This window comes from Misgurnus anguillicaudatus, chromosome 17 (assembly GCF_027580225.2).
Source record: "Misgurnus anguillicaudatus chromosome 17, ASM2758022v2, whole genome shotgun sequence".
NCBI classification, from domain to species: domain Eukaryota; kingdom Metazoa; phylum Chordata; class Actinopteri; order Cypriniformes; family Cobitidae; genus Misgurnus; species Misgurnus anguillicaudatus.
The window spans coordinates 11,860,826-11,886,512 of NC_073353.2; the positions used below are offsets into that span (position 1 = coordinate 11,860,826).

At 36.3% G+C, this 25,687-nt stretch overlaps 1 protein-coding gene across 1 annotated transcript in view; it reads right to left on the minus strand.

The window, feature by feature from the left end:
* The window catches only part of col4a2 (collagen, type IV, alpha 2), a 106,036-nt gene that overhangs the window by 38,823 nt on the left and 41,526 nt on the right, over positions 1-25,687 (minus strand). The window contains exon 5 of the mRNA XM_073854984.1: positions 336-470. Coding sequence (XP_073711085.1) covers positions 336-470 — 135 coding nt within the window. The remainder of the gene's footprint in view (positions 1-335; positions 471-25,687) is intronic.

A 25,687-nucleotide genomic window follows, 5' to 3' on the forward strand; every position in this document is an offset into this window, starting at 1 on the left:
TTAAATAGGAAAAACGTTGATGTGTTTGGTCACTTCTAACTTTATCTCTAAATGGTACCATTGAATGAATGGGGCTAAGCTAAATGCTATCGAAGCGTCTCAGCGCGCTCCAGCGCTTACGTGCACGCACACAGATGATAGAGGGATGTATCAACAATTCTTAGTAAAGGTAATAACATATTTTAATATTGAAAATGAGTAGACTATTCATTTAAATATATAGGATAGAATCTACTCAAACAAAGTGAATGCAAATTGTTACGACAATTTTATTGAGTAGATTCCATAGGTTGTTTTTACAGTGTATGTAAGCTTTTTTATAAAGGTTGACTTACCACACTTCCTTTCAGACCCATAATACCTCCTCTGCCATGGTCTCCTTTCTCTCCTTTAGGGCCCTGCAGGCCTCTGTCTCCTGGGCGCCCTTGAGGCCCCGTGGGGCCCTGTGGACCGAGGGGACCAGGCACACCCTAGGGTTCAGATACAAAAGGATCTATATTAAATTACAGTACATATAGATTTTAATAAGCTGAACGTATTTACATATAAAGTTATTACATTTACAGTAATATGCAACACATCTCAATGTTCAGGATGACAAAAAGAAAAAAAACTGCAATAGAACCACATTGTCAGAGGTGTACCATCTGGCATTCACACACAGTATTGATCAATACGTGTGTTAATAATTGGAAATTGGAAATGTGTTAATAATTAATATTCCACAACATAATTAATATAAGCATCCACAATGGTACTTTACTAGCTGTATTTATTTATTTATTAGTTTGTTTAACAGGGACAATGCAGTATAACATTGCTACAATTTCAAGCAGCAGATGCTCCACAGGCTTCTAGCCAAAGGCTAATTTACAGCCCAAGTCCCTGGTTAGGCTTTTATAACAACAATAAAACAAAAATCACACAAAAAAGTTATAATCCCTTCAATTTAAGAAATAAAAACAAGAAATATCATGGCTAAAGGGGATGAGAAGGTTTGTAAAGCAACTTTCCAAATTCTAATATACCCACAAAGAAGCTGATTTGCTGATGAAATGTAATTTTTTTATTGTAATTGTTTGCAACTTTAACACTATATTACCTTGTATAGCTTAACAAAATGTTTTCTTCCATAGACAGTGCTGTTTGGATTGGAAAATAAAAAGCAACCACTAGATGGCAATCTTTACCAAGACATTTTCAGGCCCCATACCGCCACCCAGTGCTCTCCAGGCCACACTACATATATTGTTTTTATGACATGAAGTTCAAGAGCAGTTTAGGGTACATTGGTTGTTCCTGCTTAACAAACTTTTCTATTTAAATGAGAGAGAATGTACAATAAACACTACATTGAGCTGACACATATATACTTTACATCACCCAACATGTATCTGATCTAGACTCTATGGGGCCGTTTCCCAGACAGGGGTTAGCTTAAACCAGGACTATGCCATGAAATATAACTAGTTTTAACAAACACACCTTACTAAAAACATAACTTGTGTGCATTTTGAGGCAAAAAAGGGCACTGATGTATTTTAACATATGTCAGTGCAAGTTGTTTTCAGTTTGGACAGCTCTTACATTTATTTTAGTCTAGGACTAGTATAATCCCTATCCGGGAAACCGCCCCTATATCCTACAGTCATCATAAAAAAAACATTTATATGTTTTCTCATGTTGTACTTTGATATTAGATGCATAGCAACTGGGTATTGTAAATGTTTTTAAATCTGTCCCTCTTATCTGTGAATCTGTCTGCTTAGCATTGGTGCATTACCATGGACCGATTTGCTTATGAAAAATATGTTATATTAGATGTAGACTGAGATACATCGGGGTTCGAAAGTATTGCATCTCAAGTGCTGTCATTAAAGCAAAACAGTGTACATATCAACTATGACCAATTACATACTAGAATTCATGATCATTTTTATTCACTTAAACTAAAAAAAGAAAATAAACCTTTTTGATAGTGCTCTCAGAATACTGGATTCACTGTACGACCGAAAGCAAACTGCAGATGCATTTAATTCCTTTCCAAAGTATAATTTCTATCTACACTGTAAAAAAGTTGGTTCTGGTTGCCTTAAACTTTCATCAACTTCAAACTTTGTAATTAAACCTTTTTCAAAATTCTAAGGCAACCAGGTAACTTACTTTATTTGAACCAACAAATCTTTTTTATAGTGAGTTTATATTCATCAGTCATTATCATGTCAGGCATATTAGGGCAGATAAAGGGTAAGTGTCTCAATATTTGGGACATGATAAGTAAAAACCATTAAGTTGTACATCACTATAGCTTAGCACTTTAATTTAGATTTGTGCAGATTAAGAGCTGAACACTAAACAAACCCCTGATATTCTCTGATTGGATGGATTGATAAACAAGCACCCTGCTTTCTCATGCACACTTTTAAACTCTTGCCTTTAATCCACTCTTGACTTTAAGATCCTGTTTAGACTGAGGAAAGGGTACATGAAGGACGCATGCTTTCTGATTAAAGTGAAAGTACATACTGGATGCTTTTTTGCACACTGTAAACAGTGCATTTAACAGCATCGAAGATTAAAAGACATCTGGGTAGTGTGCTGGGGCCGGTTGCACCAGCTGTGCATAAGTTACAGCATAGCCTAGTTACGAAATGGTTAAAAAACTAAATGTTTTTTGCATTGCACCTTTAAACTTAGTTTAAACGTAACAATACATTGTAAATAAATATTTACGGAAGCCTCTGTCCATGAATAACGGTCAGAATAAGTTGTCAGCCAGATTAGATCACATCAATGAGCTTGTAATTGATTATGAAAAGCAGCAAGTTCGTCAACAAGTTTTCAAGAACTGTTTTGTTTTCTTTGTATCCATCAATTAAAATAATATTTTAATTTTCTTCTTGTTTATTTTCTCCTCCATGTGTGGGATAGAAATTTTCAATTAAAAGTGTAATGTTTTGAGTTCGATAACATCCCAGTTTAAAGAAACAGTATGTAAGAAATTTATATCAATGAATCATAAAATAGCCCTGATATGTCACAAGACATTAAGAAATCAGATTCATTTCAAATACTTATATCACTGACAACAGTGGTCTGGGCAAGATATTGTCATTTAAAAAGTTGAGATGCAGCCCTCAACTGATGTTTATGTTGTCATGTTGTGTATTGGCCACCAGTTTTGTGATTGCAATACCAGTTTTGGCCACACTCCTACATACTGTTCCTTTAAGTAAGAACTTACAAACGACTGGTGCAGCCCTACCCTGGTTACTTGATGATGATGGAGTGACCTGAGATTTGCATTGTGGGAAGTCTAAAGCCGAAGGTATACTAGGATACTATACGTCATTTTCGTCATCATGGGGCTCCGCGGCCGTCCCCGCGCACCGTTCGCATGATGCCCAAAATTTGAGACAAGACACTACACTACAAACAATTACACAAAGGCAATAGACAGCATTTGAACACACACCATCGTCTTTTCTTCATTTATTTTCACTTCTTGCAAGAACAGAAAGCTGTGGAGCATTTTTGTCACCATAATGTTTGATTTCTGTTCTTTGTTTTCTTGTTGTCTTGGTGGATCCACTACTTTTCTTCATCTATCCTAATTTTTTTAATTTAATGTAAATGTTGCAAATCAGTGCTGCCCTGATGGCCTGGTAGAGTAATAATTTGAATAAGAAATCATTTGTATTGCATATACGTGTCCAACACAGCCATCCGCGTGTAGCCGCGGGGAGTATACTTGGAAAGCTGTATGGACGCGTGCGAGCCGGACACAGACGTGGAAAAAAGTTGCTGTACAGGAACAGAATGTGATATCAGAGATGAATTATGACAAGAATTCATTTCTCATTCATTGACTTTTATCCTTTATACTAAAGCGATAAACTGATAACTACAGCCAAGAACAAAACCTATATTTGTTTTCTGGTTTAGGTCTGTATAAAGGGAGACACAGTGGTCCTTATCAGTCAAACAGAAAAGATGGATGTACGTGACGTTTTCTGTGGCTTCAGAGGTCAAGTACTTAAACCCCTGACCTTTGGGACAATAGTTGGCTACTGTTTAAACGCCGGTGTTAGACACTAAAAGTGGAAAAATGTGATTTTCTCAGCCGGTACACAAGGCATCAGGGCATGTCTGAATTCACTTTAACTCATTCGCCGCCAGCCTTTTCTTGAAAAGCTGCCTGTCATCATTTTTTGTCATTTTCACAAAAGTTTCACAAAATGCATTCCAGAAAAATTTTCTTCTAAAAATATATAAACATGCAAATATATCAAATGAAAGAACAGACCATCTGCTTTCAAACAAACAATTAACAAACAAACAAAATGGGACCTCTGTTTATAAACTCTTAAATAGGCCTATGGGTTTTTTTCTTTAAAAATATTTTTTTTAGCAAAAAGCTGAAATAATTGCATTTTTGTAAAGGAATTTAGTTTGAGATCAAATTCAGAACGATTATCAAAAAAGTTTAAAATTAGTAAAAAACAATTTGCTTTGTTTTTTTTTATAAATTGGGTAAGTGTGCCGTCTAGTGGATTGATTAACATAAAACCTCATCAGGAACACGTTTTTTTATGCAAATGTTTTCTCTTAATTGATGAGATAACTTGTCAATGGCTGGGAAAGAGTTAATGTTTATGTAACGTCCTATCTACTAAGTAGGTGCTATAGTAGATGCTAAGTAGATCTGGTCAATATTTAAAGAAAGCATATGTACAATGTCTAATTTTGCAGTCGATGGAAACAATAAAAACTGTGTCAGTGTGTTGGTGCTGAGACCGTGGGGAGGGGGGTCTCGAATACTTGGGTGACGTGTAGCAAATTTTCCCATGGATCTGAGTAAAAAAAATTTGGTTCTAGAAATACAAGACTTCTCCAAGAAAAATGACACATGATGTATTATAACCAAGCCATAATTTAAAAGTCATGGGAGAGTTTACATAAACTTGTCATGATTATGAAACTTATTGCTATGGTAATGAGGCATGACCAATGTTTCAATGTCCTGGAAAGAAATTGTGATTGACACAGTGACTATAATAGCTTTAAAACACTGCCATCATTGCTTTGTTTCTGTTATGTTTAAATGTTAAACTTAATTGAACGTATGTGTTATACAGACATTAGGTGATAGTGATGTTTAGACATGATGTTTGCTCATCATAAATGTAAGCACAAAGACAGACGTGTGTACCGTACATTAGTACACGCTGAAAGTCAGAGTATAAACATATTTTGTCTCCTCAGCATTTCTTATCTGATAAGGTTACATCTGATCGAGTGGGTCGGCTATCTAGATTACAGTTTTTTTAAACTTGATTCATTTTTAGGCTGATTAAAAAAAACACAAATAACAAGTAGGCGTAGCCCTACACTATACGAAAACATTGTCAAAAATGGTCAAAAATGGTCCCAGGATCAGAACTCTTTATAAATCTCCTAATGCTTACCATTTAGGTACAGATATCAATATGTACCTTTGAGGTAATATGCACACTTTGGTACCAATATGTGAACAAATATGATCTCTTGAGGTAAACTTTTTAAAAGGGTACATCCCTGGTGACAGTTATTGACCATTTTTGACATTTTTTTTCTGAGAGTGTAAACATAATGTTATGTTAATTTCCTTTGGCTTTTAATTGAATAAGGCCCATATCATACGACTATTTGTGATTATTTCTTGTCTTGTATGACAGTGATAAGCTAGTTAAGCATGCTTCCAAGCATATTTGGCAGAGTGAGTATAAGAAACATGTAGGTAGTTGTTCTTCTGCATATTTCATCTATAATGACAAACAAGATTTCAACCTGTCTACAACATTTATCTCTTCTTTTAACATCTTATGTCATGACTCACAAGGTCTTTCCAGCAATAAAGTGGGCAATGCTCTTCTATAACTTGTAGATTAGCTGAAATGAGGGGCACATTATGGTAGACAGGCACAAACACTGGCAATCTGAACTACTTAAATCTGACTCAAATTTTTGGCAGACATCAAAGCATATGCACTCAGATAAAAAGGTTCTTGGCGCAGGTCCTATCAATCCAGATTAGAGGGAATGCCAATGAATATGTATGTGTGAGGAATGTGTGTGTGTGTTTGTGTGCACAAGATAGACATTTATAGCCATAAGAATGCACCTGCTTAAACACACATGAAGTCCTTTGTCTCTTATTAACTCTGTCCCAACTTAGTAGGAATGTCCCAAGTAGTAGGGATCTGCTCGAGGTGAAGGGTCTATGACATTGTTTTCCTTCAGCTTGATCATCTGGCATTACTGTTATAAAACATCCATCAACCTGACTGATTGGATTACCTCTACTGTCCAATCATATCTTATCAGTTGTAGATGTTAATGGATAGTGAAGAGATGGTGACAGGACTGAGAGCTAAAATAAAGAAAAAATGTAAAAAAAAAAATCTATGATTTGAAAAAACTATGTCCCAAAGCTGAAGCAAATATTTCATATATACATATTTTTATATACATTTATTTGCTATATGTTTCACAGCACACAAACCAAAATCAATTTCATTAAGATTGACCAATATAAGTCTTTTAACATAAAATATGAATTTGGAAAATACCTTGACCACACCTGTCGCTCCTACACGGAAGAGAGACAAAGGGCTCTGGTGGGCCAAGAGCTAAATTTTTCATTAAACTAAACTTTCATCTAACCAAGTCATGGCATGGATTAAAAGGGAAGACACGGTCCAAAAATGTGTAAAAACAAGTCTAACATCTCTAAATCAAAGGAAAGGGAGAGGGCGAATGAATGGCCCTTAATGCATTAAGAAAAACACAAACAGACATCGTCCCGAATGTGCATTTGTGTGAGGAGGAAATGAGCGATTAGCCATTAGTTCAAGTCAACGACAGCTCTTGTGAATGCCAGGTCAAGGTGAAACTCTCCCAGGGTTCTCCAGTTCACCGCGGGGCATTAAAACCTACATGTCATTTCCTGTTTCTCTCACCCTCTCCCTCGACCTCACACCATCTCTTCCTTTGTGCATTAATCTCCTGTCTTTTGTTCAGCTATTACTTTAATTTTACTCTCATGGACTCTCATGGCACCACCACCATTCAACATAACTTAGTTTAAATTCTTTGTCTTAATCTTCTGCACTGGTGGCTTTAACAAAAGCAGTGCTTTTTAACCTCACATATCTATTTTTTTCGATTTTTCTATTTAATTCTGCTTTTCCAGTGTACACCCACTGTGTGTAATGGAAATGCCACATTTAAATGTTAAGTGCCTCCTTACTGCCTCTATTACCTCATCGACCAAGAATCTAAAGGAACAAGAAACAAGGTGTTTGTTTGTGTGTGTGTGTGTGTGTGTGTGTGTGTGTGTGTGTGTGTGTGTGTGTGTGTGTGTGTGCGTGCGTGCGTGCATGCGTGCGTGTGTGTGTATGTGTCTGCTAGGGCAGGGGATCTCAAACCCCTGGTCCTCGATGCTAAGCCAGGGGGTCCGTGAAATAATTTGTTATACATTATATAATTGTGTTGTATTATTGGGAAAGAGATATTTACATCAAAGATCCATTTCAGTCTTGCTACTGTTAATTTATGAAAGATTTTTAGATCATTTTAAAATTGTAACTGTTGAGTCCAAATTTAATTTAAACAAAACAACTCTCTTAAAAACACATGTTGAATTAACAGGTTCAGGAGAGAATGTGTATAAAAATTTTTTAAAAATATGCTTTAAGGTGCTTAGTAACTATAAGGACAGTAAGGGGACCTTGGAAATGTTTCTACCCTTAGGGGTCCCTGGTTGCAAATAGTTTGAGAAACCCTGTGCTAGGGGATTGCTGGTTCATGTCTAGAGTAAGCAAGATGCATATCAATATGATGTTGCATTAAAGGTACATTGTGTACTAACATGTTTTTATCCGAATTAAGTGATATCGAATGAAAAATGTGTTATGGAAACAGTAAAATTCGATTGAATTTCATGAATATCGACTCAAAAGAAATACGTTCGATCTCATCGGATTTTATCTTGATCGATATATGGTTTATCCGATAAACGCTGATGGAAACGTTATTTGCCGAATAAATAATGATTTGCGATTAAGGTTTAGGTCCTTTTATGGTTGCAACCCACCCACACACAAAACAAGAAGAAAAAGTTTTAGGTTATTTCCGCTCTGGTGGCACACATTGCGTGTGTCAACAAAGTCAGATGTAAGTGGACAAACAACGAGACGAGATTCATTTTAAATTTAATTTAGCAGAGAAAATAACGAGCTGAAGATCTTTCGGATTCGGGCTTCATTTCTAACATTTTACACGGGCTCGTGCTCCGCCTTTGCACGGTAAATGAGCTGTCAAGTTCAATGCTGACCACGCTGAAGCCATTTACAGTGGATTTAATAATTTCCTCAACAAAAATGGCTAATCTTGGTGAGTAAAGGTTTTTTAATTTATAACTAAATATTACTTAGTATTAAATACATAATTTAGACAGAGGATATAGACTAATGTTGGCATTAATGTAAAGAAAGTGCCGAAGCAAATACCACAGAACCTTTATCCTAATTTCGTTATTCCCAAATAACCATCTTATTCAGAATGTATTATCTTAATTTAATTCGTTAAGAAATAATTGTTTTTATTGGCATGCTGGCCTATAATGTATTGCATATGCCTATTTAGAACGAGATGTTACGATGTTACAGATGACTTATTTTTTTTCTTTGTTTCAACTTCCAAGTGACGTGTAGCCCAGTTAGTCATTAATAAATAATGTTAAAACCTGTGTAAATTACTCATTCTTGATAAAAGCTGTTTGCGTGCGCAAATTTAAATAATGTATGGCTGTAAACGGGTTCGTTCTTTTAAAAAGCTGTCAATCTAAATATACTTTCGGGTTCGATTACAGCTCTATTTTAGATAGCAAAAATCTAAGAAATGCCATAATTTATCAGGAACTCGCGAAGGAAATGTCCAACAATGGTTATGACAAGACGTCCTCCGGAGTAAATGAGGCGCTCAAACTATACGTGTTTCAAAAAAGAGAGTTATCTCGCAACGGTGCCGGAGGGAAAATAAAAGCAAATTCGACCTTGATGAGATGGATCCTCGGCCAAAGAACCCTCGTAGCTTTATTGGCTTATTAACAACTCTAAAGATATTTTTTCGTTCTCATTTACGTTAAGAATTGATCCGGACTATCATTTCACGTTAATGCCTCCGTTGTCGTTTGGCATTTACATGCATCTGCATCATCATAGCAATTTGATGTTAACGTAATTTTCTTATTATTATAGCTTGATATGTCGCTATCAGCTCAGCTGGCACATAAGCACTTAAAACTTGTGAAATGCCGCAAATTTGTCTGGCAAAACTTTGTTCGCAAATGTTTGCCCGAATATTGTGCGATTCAGTGCGAAAATGAATGGAAACACCTTCAAATGTCTTAAATCAATTCGATATACCAATTTGATCGCAAACCAGCATGTGACGTCATCACGCACAGGTTTTTATTCGCTTTAAAGCCGTTGGATGGAAACACACTTTCACCAGCTTTATTCGCATAAGTTTTTTAACCGAACTTCAGATAATTCGATTGACAAGTGGATGGAAACTTAGCTAGTGATGTATAAAAACCTTACATAATGAACTGTATTGTTTTTATTACCTCAGAATGAGATGTTTTTACACACACCATGGGTTTCCTTACATGAAAGTCGGCATAATTTTTTCTTTTTAAAGGTGTAAGGGAGTTTTAGCGGCATCTAGTGGTGAGACTGTGAATTGCAACCAACGGCTCAGTCCAAAGGTAATCCGTCCTTTTGGAAATGCAAAGTAAAGCTATGGTAGCCATCACAGGACAAACATGTCATCATCTGAGACAACATAGTGACGAAACAGTTTGTCCGTTTAGGGCCACTGTAGAAACCTGACAGCAGTGTATGAAGATAAAAATGGCTCATTCTAGGCTAATTAAAACAAAGTCAGTTCATTATGTAAGGTCGTTATACACCACCGATAATATAGTTATGTATTTTATATTGCATTTCTGTCAAGAGATTCTTTTAAATTTTACACATTGAACCTTTAAATGATGACTTCACATGAGTGAAATTGACTGCACATCCATTTAATGCAGATCAACAGTAAAACAATATCAGAATATCTGACCAAAATGTAATTTATTAGCTTTATAGGTTAAAAAAAGAATATAGACCAACTACTCACATAAACCATCCTACCTGTGCTAAATAAATAGTCTTAAAGTGGTAGTGATTTTGCTCTGTTCAGTTAGTGATGTTCAGATTGAAGTTACAGGGAGCAGTAGTACGCATGAACTCATGGCCATTGAATACTAGATCTGCTGTTGAACTGTTGAAACAGTGTTGAAGTACAAACAGTAGCTCTAATCTGAAAGGAAACAGGAAGTACACTGGAGACTACAGACAGGAAGCTCTGAGAAATGCCTGATCATCAGGACTACTGTTGACCAGGACTTCATAAAGGGGTCATAGCATAAAAATCGGACTTTTTCCATGTTTAAGTGCTATAATTGCTCCCAGTGTTTCTATCAACCTAGAAAATGTGAAAAATATCAACCCAGTAACTTAGGTTGTTTTCACATATGTTGGTGCGCACCGTGGTGCGGCCTCGGAGCGCCCCAAAATACATTGTATCATTTTTGAGTTAGTGCGGTCCGTGTTCACATATATATATATTTTTTACTGTACTCGAAATGCCGCACCGTACACCACGTGACAACGGTCAGCCCTGCCATTGGTTTCTGACAGCTCTTACCGTCTCATGACCACCCCCACGTTTCCACGACAACCAACCTGACAGGGAGAGCGCAGCTATCAAGATGTGGAGATAAACGATGCAAGTCTTTGCGAAGTTTTTTTGCTTTAACGCGAAATTGTGTAGCTGTTCTATTAAAGCCTTTCTCACGGAGCCTTTTGCTAAAAAGCCCGTAATGTCACTATTTGTGTGTGGAGCAAAGCTATGCATTTATGAAATCATCAGCTCAAACGTAAAGGAGACAGCGAATCTCTATGCAATGGACCAGGATTGGCTTGTTTGTTATTAACCCACAATATAACACCCGGCTCACGTCACAACGGAAGCCCAGTGGCTGAAACATGTGGAGAACTTCCTGTATTTGGATCGGCCCGAGGTCCAGCAGTGTTCAAACCACAGGTGGGTCGCCCCAGAGTTACAAAGCTAACCCTACTGGAAAATCCAACTAAGACCAGCATAAGCTGGTAGCTGGTTTTGGCTGGTTTAAGGTGGCAGTAGCTGGTTTAAGCTAGTCCTCCCCGCCTGGCAAAGCAGGTCAAGCTAAGTCCAGCTAGAACAGCTTAAAGGTGACCAAAACAGCTTGCTACACCAGCAATACCAGCTAAAAACAAGATGGGAGACGAGCTAAAACCAGCTCACCACCCTATGCTGGTCTTAGCTGGATTTTTCAGTAGGGAATGGCAGTTCATAATCAATAACAGGGGTCTGTCAAGCTCCGGACAAAAAATAAAATGAAACTGTACGGCAAGATTTAAAAATGTATTGACTTATTAAATGGTGCTTTTTTTGTTGTTTCCTAGTGCTTTTTGGAGCTGAAAAGCTTTGGGCACTATGTACTGCCATTGTATGGCAGAAGTTGTGCAACTCTTTAAAAAGTTTCAACCTTTCCACGGAAAAAATAACTGTACTGTTTGGAACGGCATGGTTTTAAAAATGCCAAATGTTGTCTCTGTTTTCTGATGCTGTGTGAAAATAGCAGGAATCTGTTTATTGGTCAAAGTGTAGCAAACACATTTTCGACACACATTCCAAATCAAATGAAAACAGGATTTCTCAGCAATCCAAGTTTCCCCACCCGCTCGTATATGTGTGTAATATAATGTTCCGAAGGCAAAGGTCCAAGCAGTAGTGAGATCCAGCTTAAGCCCTGAATGCTATTAGTTATACAACAACAGTTCTGCATGTTCCTTACACCCACTGTCCCAAAAATAACAGACCCAAAACAGCATAACACACCCATGTGAAAAGAACAACACAAAGAGTCTCCAACAGCTAACATCAACAGTCTTTCACTTGTACCTGAGTGTCACAATAATTTTGATATCATGACAAGAACCGCCTAGCCGTTACATCACCATCCACCCACTCTCCTCCCGCAGACACAAACAATCTTATACAGATGGGCTGAGTATACTGAAGGTGTTAGATGACAATGATTCATGAAACTAAGGTGTGTATGTGCAGTAACTGGAAATCTATCAGACTACTAAACTTTACAAAAATAGCACCGGTATCAACCGGCCTTCAACTGAGACATCAAAGAAAGCAGTCATATTGAAACGGTTCATATTGTTTGTCCATATACTGTCAAAAGAATGGTCCTGATATGTACCATTTATGTCCTAAAATGTACCTTTGATGTAGGGGTGGGCGATAAACCGGTAGACATAATTAACCGGTAGAAAATTGTCAACCGGTAGAGATTTTGGACTATCGTTTCTATCGAGGTTACGTGCCCACGACACGCTCCTGTGCGCGTGGTCGCGAAAACGTAACGTTTGTACACGTATTTAAGCACTGCAGTTTTAAAACAAGTTATTTTAAGCCATTGAAACACAGACAACAGATCTGTATGCGTGCGTTCTTTCTGTGTGTCAGGAGCGGACAAGTCGCGCAGCCGCTGCTTTTTCTGTCTGTGAGGAACGCGCAAGTCGCGCGACTGCTGCTCATTAAGCTCGCGAGCATTTTTCCCGCTTTATTGGCCTTAAATACATATATGCGTCAAAATTCCCGTCTTTGCAAGCATCCTCATAAACACGACCAGTCAGGTCTTAAGAGAAAGTAAACAGCTAAAACAGAAAGCGCATGTGTGACAGTGTATTGGATCTGGACGTTGGTCTTAAAGGGGAAGTTACCTAATTTTGCTCCCGTCTGTCACTCGTGTTAATTAAACAGCATTGAGAGAAAATCTCTCACTGCTCCTGATTAAATCACTTTTCTACCTTAAATAAAAATATGTATAGGCTTATACATACATGCATAATTATTTATTATCATTCTTATATGACTGTTTATCTTCAGAGAGCTTGAGTTTTGTTTGCTTTTTATCTTCTTTCTATGCTTGTATATGTTTTTTGTGAGAAGTATGAACATTTCTATGGTATTAAAGATTTAAACCTTATTAAAACATAAAAAACCTCTACCGTGATACATATCGTTATCATGATATAAAATTAATCCTATCGTGATAGAAGATTTTGGTCATATCGCCCACCCCTACTTTGATGTATCGATAGGTACCTGTGAGGAACCGATATGTACTTTTGATGTACTGGGATCAAGCCTTTTGGTACAAATGTGTACAGTACAGGAAAGGGTACCATGTAATTCAGTAGTTTGATAACAACAAAAACAAAATTACCTGTCCTTGTTTGAAATTTGTTTTTTAATGTAATGGTTTTGGTTTTTCAGTGCTGATGTAAGCCATTCTGGAAAATTAATAAAGAGTAATGCTCATTTTTTAAACCAAGAAATTATTTGTTTTTGTATTTCTAACATTCCTATAAAGTCATTTTCATCTATCATCTTCCTGAAAAGTTAAGAGAATGTCATGCTAAAACTGTTTTAAAAATGTCTGCAATAGACAAGGAGGTAATTTACGCTGATTACAAGAGTATGTGCAAATGTGAAGATGCCTTTCCCTTGACTATCTTCATTCTCTTTGTTTTCACAAGTACTCCGAGGTAGGACCAGAAGAGAATTAACTGCTAAAGAAATAAATATACTATCCATGTGGTTACACGTGACATCAGCATGAATCACTACAGCAGGTGCGGAGGGTCCCGCAGGTCTGGGATCAGTTATGTGCAATCTTCCATTTGATTTGTGTTCTCATTAAATAAAACTTTTTCTATGAGGAAAAAGACCCTTGAGTCACCTGAGCAAAAACATGTTGTGTAACAGAGCCAAATAGTGTGCCAACGATTATTAAGAAATATTTGAAATAATCTAATGCAAAACAGTTCACTTCTTTATGGCAGACCATGGGCGTAGATTTAGGGTGGGACGCTAGGGACATGTCCTTACCAATATTCAGGGAAGAATGAATTGTCCCTAGCAATAATTTCGACCAAACAATTCATCTGTATTTATATATCACCACTGATGTCCGTCTTATTCTTGTGTTTTCTATTTTTTACTTATTATATTTTTTTCAGGAATCATTTAAATGAGATTAGAAATCTTTTGCATCCCGTTCTGTAAAAATAACGCTCAATATACATTATATGTTATGAAGTTTATTAAACTTAGTTCAGGAGGAGCATGGTCATGTGATCCAAACCAATCAGCACGAAGAGGTGCCTCCCCTCGAAGAGCACGCCAAATATGCTTTATCTCATTCCCTGTCGATTAAATGTTAATGCAAACTTGTGCATTATAATGTTTATGTTTAATGGTAATAAGCGTGGTAAATTAAAGGGCACCTATTATACAAAATCCACATTTGCAAGGTATTTGGACATAAATGTGTGTTGGCAGTGTGTGAACACAAAAATCCACTCATTGCTTTTTTACTCCCCATTAAACCAAAGCAGTCTCACTATGCAGGATATTTTGGTTATCTTGTTAATGTGACATCACACTGATAAAGCCACAGCCACTGACTGAGAGTCCATAGTTTGCATACTCAGCAAAATGTACGCTGTCCACCGTATCTCAATAGTGAGATACTATTGTCTCATACAGTATTCACAGGAATCAGATCTATTTTAACCAAACCCGCTTATTGTCTTTTGGTAAGGGAGTGAGGAGCAGTAGCTCATTTGCATTTAACTCTTTCCCCGCCATTGACGACACTTCCCCGCCAATGACGAGTATTTCCGTCTTTCCGCAATACCGCTATTATCCACTTCCGCAACTTTTTAAAACGGGAAGTATTGCTGCATGTCCGTGTCTGTTTTAAAGATCGCTCTCAAAAATGGAATTATCTCTGCTTTTTGCTCAAAATGTGGTGATTTGCAGAAACCCACCCATATTCAAAAGCTGATTACAAAAGAACTACTGAAGGTAGGATGAAACGTTTTTTTTTTGTTTGTTTGAAAGCAGGGGTCTGTTCTTTCATTTGGTATATTGTATATTTATATATTTGAAGAAGAACCTTTTCTGGAAGGCATTAAACTTTTGTGAAAATCATGAAAAACGCTGGCGCTGGCTGGCAACTTTTTTAAAAAACGCTGGTGGTGAAAGAGTTAAAGGTACAGACATTGCTCCCACCCAAATAGGGACATATTGTACATGCTATAATAATTTATCTGTGGGATATTTAAAACTTTAACTTTACATACACGTTCTGGGCACACATGAGACCTATATTTCATCTTATAAAAATTTGCATAATAGGTACCCTTTAATGTTATAACGACTGCCTTATGGCACTTTTCCATTGCATAGTACCCCACACTGTTAAAAATAAACCGTACATTTTACGGTAGAAAACCGGCAGCTGTGGTTGCCAGATCTTTACCGTCAAAAATACGGTAGCAATGTTATTGGTTTTACGGGATTGCACCCATTGTACTGTATATTTTACAAATTTTAAATGTTTTTTTTACAGTTTATAACTGTCTATTTAACATGTTTATGTTGCTAAAAGAGTTTATATCTGTCAAATTCAAGAGTTAACATTGTAATATTTATGGTTCATTACCATTTTTTACAGCTCAAAACTATTTATTGTAAAGGTTTATGTTGTACAAATGACGGTTCAGTACCATCTATTTTACAGCTCAGAACTGTCTAATTTAAATGCTACACTGTAAAAAAAATCAGTAAAATAGATTACCAGTACTATTTCCATTATGTTTATAGACATTTCCTTTAATTCCTTTAAAATACTGTAGATTTACAGTACATTCTCCGTAGTCTTTACAGACACTTTAATCCGCCTATGAAACGCAACAATGGTGACATTCATCAACAAAGCTTCATGCTGCAATGCATGCTGGGTACCAGGATTGTAGAAAACTCATTCATAACTCCCATCATGCATTGTGACATGACAAAATTGTGCAACTTTCTTACCATTTACTGTCACCATCGTTGAGATTTGTATCCAAAGTGTTGATGTCTAAAGAAACTAAAAAAAGAAACTAACTAAAGCATTACATCAGTCTTGTTCAAAACAGTGTCATTTGCATAGAGCATCACTTTTTTGTGCTTTATATCTTTATTGTTCTTTTATCATTTCATGTTCATAAAATATTTATAAGATTTTATGCATATAAAATTATATGCATGACATACAAGCAATCAATAGATCACATAATAGTTTTTCCTACACCCTCTAGCAATAAACAAGTGGTCTTAATAAAGCACTGTTGCAATTGCTAAAAGAGGAGAGTTAGGTCAGTGAAGGTCACAAGGACAAATGCCTAACTAAAGGAAACACTAATTACAATAATGGTGAATGAATCTTAAACAACCACAAACTGGAGATTTAATGGGATAAATTTGGTGGAAAATATCCATTTGACTTGTGATTACATCACGTCAGAAAGAAGATTTGTCTACTAAATCACGTGTGGATGCTGGAATAGTTGAGGACTTGTATCTTGTTTTGACAGCAGTTATAAACTTATCGTCCATGTTTAGAAAATAATTGTAATTTTATGTTTAAAAGTAATTTTAGTGTGATAAAATTAGGAACTTGATGACAAATGCCTGCATGATGACCACTATAGTGCAGACTGATATTATTCTAATTTTTAAACTCTATCAACAAGGATTTAGTAAAATATAAACAGATGTTTCAGTATATTGGTAACAAATATTCTCTAAAAGGTTTAATGTTACACCAATAACGCATAATGCCATATCTATTATGCTGATATTGATCAAGATTTTTTTTTTTCATTTTTATGGTAATACAGTATCTTGTTAATTTTACTGCAATAAACCATATTTTTATATGTTTTTTACTGTTAAATGTAAGGTCTTAGTCTGTAAAACTAATTAAAGTTTTTCACAGTGAATCCTACGGTTATCACATGTTTTGTGAAATACGGTTTTATTCTGTATCACTTATACGGTATTTTACTGTTTAATTTACAGACATTTTTTACAGTGCACGGTTTAGTTTAGTTTGGGTTGGGTCAGCTCACCTCACTTTGGCGTGGTTAGCTTTTCCATCGAGTTTAATATCACTTCGCAGTGGGAGGGATTATAGGTATGTTGTTATATTTGCGCTCCCTATTCCTGTGACATCATACAAGTAAGGGCGTCGTTGTACATTCCCATACATTCATTATTTCTCAGTCCGCCACAAAATTCTTTGCACATCGCGTTTATCACTACCTCTGTCTCACATTACATTTTCTGTACAAACACCCTTGGCGTCAGTCGACACGCTCCACTGAGCCTCATTTAAGTTGCATTTAAGCATGTAGACGTGCTCGTCGCAAATGTTTCGGCACAAACTGCAAGTCTGGACATTTTTTTTATGGTGTTCCTGATTCAGAACCTGTGGATGTTTCTCATTACTAAAAGGGAGTTTGGGAACTTATATCAGAGCACAGATGACAACATGTTTGCCCGAGACAGCGCAAGCTAGCATGAAGGTAAAGCTAATCTTTTACATTATAGCGATGACGCTGGTAGTGACGATTCTCTCAGACCAATCAGTGATCTACATTGTTTTCGAGTCACGTTTGGTATCAGATCGGATCGCTTGGAAGCCCAACCGAGGTGGTACCAAAAAAAGTATTGGGTACTACGTACTGCACCCAATGGAAAAGCTCCCAAAAGTAAGCTGACCCGACCCAAACTAAACCAAACCGTGGGGTACTATGCAATGGAAAAGCACCATTAGTCTACACCTACAGTGTCAGAAATCAAGCTATAGGGGCCATTTCTTGTCAAGGCGGTACCCTTTCAAAAATTACAACTTTGCACCAAAGAGTTGATATAGACCTTTTGTGAGTAGACGTCACAGTTACATCACGCGCGCAATGTGGTGGCAGAAAAACAGTGGAAATGAATGAGACACGAGTGAAACGAACAATATAACTCACTAGAAAATGTCTTGTTGTGCTGTTGAGTGTCAGAATAAGAATGCCAAAATAGATGACCTTCATTTTTATAGTATACCGTCTTCGAAGACACCATTTGAAGATAAACGTAGGTGTTTATGGTTGCAATAAGCCCTCAACCGGACAGACTGGAGTGATGAAATCATCTGAAAATCTTTTAATAATTAGAATAGAAAGTAATTAGAGAAGATATCCGGTGTTCTGTCGAAGTCTGATCCCTCCATGTGTCTCATAGCATTTTCATCATGTTTCGTTTATAATTTATTTAGAAAGATTAAAGATTTGAATTAGTTCATAATATGAATAATATTACCATTTATTAAAGTTTTCATATTTTTTTCGTTTTCTATTACTTCTTTTTACCTTATATATTAGCATATGTCTTCTTCCTGTTTGTTCTAAATTATGATGTTTACTAATAAATATATAAACATAGCACATACACACACACGATGTAAAGTGTTAATAATATATAAACAGGCCTATACAAATTAATTTGTATGTAAACATAATAGTTTTAGAACAAACACAGGCTAAAAATATATGGAAGAAACTGAAAACAGGAAAATTATGAAATATTTAATAAATGATATTATACAGAATACATGATAGTATTGCTCTTATAAGTACGTCAGCGATTCATACTGTAAAAATAATTGATTTACCAATAAAGAACAATACACATACATTACATACATGCATGCATGCACACATATCAGTAGCCAAGCCATTTAAACTTTTAATTTATTTAAAAAATAAACGTAACTTGGTGAAAACGTACCATACCACCGGATCCATAAAAATCACAGTCTAACGATAAAACACTTCACACCCCTATTGCAGAGCTGTCACTTTCTGCCACCAGTTGGGCTCCACCCACAAAAAACGTCATCTCTGTTTGCAAACACGCAAAAGGTCTATTAGTACATCATAAGTACATTTTGGTAGCACCTTATTAAATGGTTTTCCCCAAGTGACAGCCATTTTTTTTAACATTTTTTTTCTGAAAATGTAAATGTTTTCCCATCATTGCATCTGGTTTTAAGTGGGATATCAGTACCAGGCTGTGATGTGCAAATCTGTATGTGTTTTATGTGAAAAAGCAGTCAGCCCACATGTATAGGCACAACCCCCATTACAAAATGCAAAACTTAGTGTGTGAAATACGCAACTACTGTACAATAACGTGTACTTCTGTTTGGCTAACCGTTCATTTGTTTGACATTTCATTTTGGCATTAGGTTTATTTAAATACTAAGATGATCTACAGGCCTGTGCAGGGAGATATACAGTACAGCAGGCTACTGTATCTAACAGGGAACATCGTCACCGGTGGTGTGCAGATCCATACTAAGTAAACAGTGGGCAGGTCGAGCAGCTTAAGGCACGCTACAATTTAACAGCAGCAGGATAAAACCTTCAATAAAATCCAACTGTTTGAGTGACTTAACAAACCAGATGCACTATATTAAAAAAATCCTTGTTGCACTTACATTCAATTAGGGCTGCACGATTTGGGTAATTTTTCCCATTGCGATTATTGATGCTAATATTGAGATGGTCAGTTGCGATTATAATAAATGGTATCATGAGTCAACTTGATGGGTTTTAAGGAAAATCCACACACAGTTTAGTGACAATGCTAAAATGTGTATTTGTAAAACTAGAAATGTTTTCGTATTGCCACATGATGTAGCAACTGCTCAGTGTCAGTAATCCTAAATCCAAAATACTGCCATACAACAGACGTAGAGTTTTTTTTAGCTACCAGATCACTGTCAATCTCCTCTACATCCATCTTTGCTCTGGTATTTCCGCGCTGCGCACACACAAGTGACGACGCACGCCACACACGTGCATGCCACATTTGCACTGCCTTTTTTGTTCGTTTTTCTTTCTTTTTTTAAACAGCAAGGAAAATCATCAAAGTGTTAACAAGTCCACACATTTATTTATTTAATATAATTGCAACATTTTGCTGTCATATAATCGCACAGGCTGACATCGCGATTGCGATTGCTATGCAATTAATTGTGCAGCACTACATTGAATTTAATCAACTTGAATAAACAATTCATTTAAACTTTAGCGAGGAGTTGCTATAAATTATAAAAATAAAGTTGAATTCGTTTTAAGTGACCATATTTTTCAGACTATAAGCCACATTTTTTCATATCTTGGCTGGTGCTGCGTCTTTTAGTCAGGTGCGCCTTGTAAGTCAGTATGAATTATTTAAGACATTTATGAGGCAAGAGACATCATTACCTTTTACAGCCGCAAGACTCCGCTATATGCTGCTCCTGTATTTATGTAATTCAATGGATTCAGTGATGCGGAATGACGAGTCTGTGAACATCATGCTAGTTGGCTTGTTCGGTTAATTTAGCCTATTCAACCTTCCAGGTAAGTTCTGTATGCTATGGTTTATCGTTTAAATAACTGATACTTTAACGTACAGACATCTATTCAGCCTGCTGTTCAGTCTGCTAATGTTTAGTTGAATAATTTGCCTCTCCAGATTAAATGTCTGTTCTTCGGCTTGGATTTTGTGAAATAATTTTCTAAATAAACGCGACGTATAGTCCACTGCTACTTATATATATTATTTTGTCTTAATGACACATTTTTGAATGTTGCGGCTTATACTCCGGTGTGGCTTATCGTATGGAAAATACAATATTTCAACTTAATTTTTATAAATTATAGCAACTCCTCACTAATCAAGAAAGTAATTTTTAAATTCAAGCTGATTAAACTTAAATGTAAGTGCAACAAGGACTTATTACAGTGTAGTTGATGATAAACGGATCAGACGTTTTGACATATTTCAGCATGATCAAAGGCTAACACAAATCAGAAGGATCTGAACTTTGGTTCAAATTATTCGACCTCAATCTGATGATGATAAAGCAGGCTGTACAGAGAGGTACCCTATGTCCTGCCCAGCTCCATGTCTTTGGCTTTAAAAGGAAAATGTGGGCTTCATTGTCTTGACATCCCCTAACGGGTGCCAATAAACACACAGAAACAAAGAGATGGAGATGGAGAGAGAGAGCGACAGATAGAGAGCAGACGAAATGGATTATGAGCAAGTCCAGACCTTTATGTGCAATTATGTGTGTGTGCATCAATAATGCCAACAACTGTAAAGTTTATATACAAACTCAAGGCCATATACAGTCATACTGAGCTCTCTAGAGGCTTTAAAACGCACTCTTCTCACGGCCTTCTGCTGACAAGAGTTTACAATGAACTAAATGTAATACTGTACATTGAGATAAATTGCTGATGTTGTTTTTGTGTGATTAAGAATGTCAGTGTAGGTTTTTCTCTGTATTTTTTTTAAATAAGCAGTGACGGAAATGTTGCCTGCGTTATTAGTGTCTGGCATGCAAGTGGACTATAAATTCAAATCTAGTTTTAGCACTTTCTCCATTGGGAGCATTTAGGAAGGCCCGTCAACAGAAAACTATGGGAATGTGACCAAAAGTAACTTCGACCCTATACAAACAAATAAACATTTTTAAGCCATGAATGTGCAGGTCAGTGTACTCGGAGGATGCGAGAAAATCCCTCTGATTCTAATAAAGCCTCTCCAGAGCATTAGGTCAGGGGTGAAAGGTCAAAGGTAAGGTTAAACTGAACCTTCAGAGGTTCATGTCCTTTTTAGACTAGACAAAAATACAGCTGAAACTTGTTGAGCTATTACATTCACGTGGACTTAATAAAACACCGATGGCGCAGATGTACCGCTCCTCATTGGCCAATGAGTTTTGTAGGCCTGACTATAAGCAGCATGTTGTTACCCGCATGCATTGTTTATAAGCAGTCTGTATCTAACAGACCTTGTCCAAGTAGGAGGTTGTAGCTTACTTCATTTAGTCTATGACTAATCTTCACAATGAAATATATCCGGTCCTTGGGAAATGCGATAGTGGAAATACACGTGAGGCTGCTCCCACACAGATGCAGCACATATACCCATCCCTCATAGGTCCTATCAATTTTTTTCCCACAGTATTTACTTGGTTGCACACTAGGCTGAAGGGCTGAAGCTGTTGCCATGGTGCATACTGTTGGTTTAGTAACAGATATCTCCCATAAGGAAGGCAGGAATCTGAACAGGATGGTGGAAAGATAGAGTGCATGTCTGATCATTTTAAGTGTCATCCTTGTTTGAAACTATATTTCACATTTGCAGAGGCTCAAAAGGTTTTCTGACAGCTAAGAAATCCTTTTGAAAACACTATCATGAGACTTTTTCTCAGACATTTTTGTCACTACTTTGTAAAAATCTGGTCTTACAGTTGTTTTTAGAGGCTGTAGTGAAGTCAATTCAGAGTAACCACAGGTGTAGTTCGGCACATTAACTCTGTTCTTATATATTTATACATATTTCTCTATTTTTAAAATGTTACTTCACTCATTAGCAGAAGGTTGAAGTAAAACACAATAGTAAAAGCCTGTCCACGGGCCTGTGAACGTACAAATTTTGTATCGTATTGGCATTTCGTCAAGTTGGAGCCTGAAACTGCTATTTTTTAAAACTTGGTCTCAGAGTAAATCTGAACATGACACCCTTGTGGTTTCGTGTGTACAGCCAATCCATGCATTTTGTGATGCTATGATGTCATCACCCTACGTCTCGACACTAGTCAGACACCACTACGTCACTCAACAACAACAATGGCGGACTACATGGCCAACACGGTTTATGCGCATGCTCCAAGTTTTCTTCTCTGTTTTTAGTGCATCTCTGTGGCAGAATTACAGCACCACATACAGGTCTGGCATGTATACTACATTGATTTGACTCAGTTTTAGTGGTTTGTGTGTCATTTTGTGAGTTGACACCGCTAATACTGAGTTTTTTACAACAAAGGATAATGAAAGATCAGATAGGGAAAGCTCTGGCTTCATGATGTGGCCTAATGTTAAGTGAAACACCCTGCTTCTCTTGGAACTTGTCCTTAAATCAACATCCTGGGGTGACAGAGCCAAGCAGGGGTACAGAAGAGAACAAACCTTATAAAAGAACCAATATCATCAACATCAATGCCTATGTCAACATCTGTTGATTGTTTTTCTTAGGAAAAGACTTGATGGCAATGGGGTTAAAGAAAGAAAGAATGAAAGACAGAAAGAAAGGACAGACAGAAAGAAGGAAAGACAGAAAGAAGGAAAGACAGAAATAAAGAAAGACAAAAATAAAGAATGAAAGACAGACAGAAATAAAGAAGGAAAGACAGAAATCAAGAAAGAAAGGCATAAAGAAAGAAAGAAAGACAAAAAGAAGGAAAAATAAAGAAAGATTGAAAGAAAGGAAGAAAGACAAAATAAAGAAAGACAAAAGGACAGAAGGAAAGAAAGAAAGAAAGAAAGAAAGGAAAACAGAAAGACAGAAATAAATAAATAAAGACAGACAGAAATAAAAAGGCTGAAATAAATAAATAAATAAAGACAGACTGAAAGGAAAGACAGAAATAAAGACAGAAATAAAGACAGAAATAAAGACAGAAAGAAAGACAAAAATAAAGACAGAAAGAAAGAAAAAAAGAAAGACAGACAGACAGAAAGAAATACAGACAGAAAGAAGGAAAGACAGAAAGAAGAACAGACAGAAAGAAGGACAGACAGAAAGATAGAAAGACAGAAAGAAGGAAAGACAAAAAGAAAGAAAAAAGAAAGATTGATTGATATAAAGAAAGGAAGAAAGACAAAATAAAAAAGACAAAAGGAAAGAAGGAAAGACAGAAAGAAAGAAAGAAAGATAGAAAGATAGAAAGAAAGAAACACAAAAATAAAGACAGACATACAGACAGACAAAAAGAAAGACAGAAAGAAAGAAAGACAGACAAAAAAGAAAGAAAGAAAGAAAGATAAACAGACAGACAGAAATAAAAAAGAAAGATAGAAAGAAAGACAGACACACAGACAGACAAAAAAGAAAGAAAGAAAGAATGAAAGACAGACAGACAAAAAGAAAAAAGAAAGAAAGAAACCAGACACACAGACAGATAAAAAAGAAAGAAAGACAGACAGACAGACAGACAGACAGACAGAAAGAAAAAAGAAAGATAGAAAGAAAGACAGACACACAGACAGACAAAAAAGAAAAAAGAAAGATAGACAGACAGACAGACAGACAGACAGAAAGAAAGAAAAAAGAAAGATAGAAACCAGACACACAGACAGATAAAAAAGAAAGAAAGACAGACAGACAGACAGACAAAAAAGAAAGAAAACAGACAAAAAGAAAAAATAAATAAATAAATAAATAAATAAATAAAGACAGACAGACAGAAAGAAAGAAAGAAAAATGAAAGATAGAAAGAAAGACACACACACACACACACACACACAGACAAAAAAAGAAAGAAAGAAAGAATGAAAGACAAACAGAAAAAAGAAAGAAAGAAAGAAAGAAAAAAGAAAGAAAGACAGACAGAAACAAGGAAAGACAGAAAGAATGAAAGAATGAAAGATAGAAAGAAAGAAAGAAAGAAAGAAAGAAAGAAAGAAAGAAAGAAAGAAAGAAAGACAAAAAGAAAGAAAGTTTCTGTGACACTATCCAGCCATAACTCATTTGTTGACACTGTCCTGATAACCAGTTTGAGCTCAGAGTAGTTTTTTCTTTGCAGAGATCCGCTATATCGAGGTCCTGTGTTTATTATACTTTAATGTGTTTAGATTTGGCCATTACTCGTCCGCACACATCATCTTTTGGTATCTGGCCCACGTGCTCCCACACGTGTCTCACGCCACATCCAAATGAGTGGAGGTAACCCCCCCTTAAATACATTTTTTTTTTTTAAATTATGTTTTTGACAGAACAGAATTTGTGTCAAAAAATAAATAAATGAATGCAAATGAAAATGTCAGGTGAATATAAAGAATGCATTTTTCCTCTCTGTCAACCAATTAATGTTTTAAATGATCACACCGACATTTAGCCAAAACAACAGAGGAGCTTTTTACCTCAAATACTTTTCTTTCACTTATTCCACAATCAGTGCAATACAGTTATTGGGATTGCCTTTAAAATCAAGTGTCCATTTACCCAAAGACATTGCGATAAACAAAGCAGCAAAAAAACGCAGTGATCGTGGGTGAAAAATTGATGAGAGGAAGAAAACAAATATGTGGAGCATTGCCACAATGTTAACATAGCAGCTGGGAATAAAACGTTTTTGTTCATTTTTTTTTCTCTGTGAAGCCGATTTTTTGCATTAGCATGTGCTGGTTTGTGCACAAGGCTTTACGTGCGATTTACGTGTGCATGTGTGTCCATGTGTTGGGGACCTGGTTGGGCCCCCCAACATTTGAAGAGGTGTTAGAAGCCAGGCACCTGCACTGTTGCCTCATAATTGAGGAATGAGCCCTCTGAGGCTTGTGATATACAGTGAGTGCAGACAGGATACAGCTGTGATATAAGCAAACTGCGATATATGAAGAATTCAACCACCCATATAATCTATAACATAGACACATTATCTCTCACATCCTATCACACATTCACAGGAGCCAGATCTAATGTTTATACAAAATACTATCAATTTTCATTTGAGAGAATAATA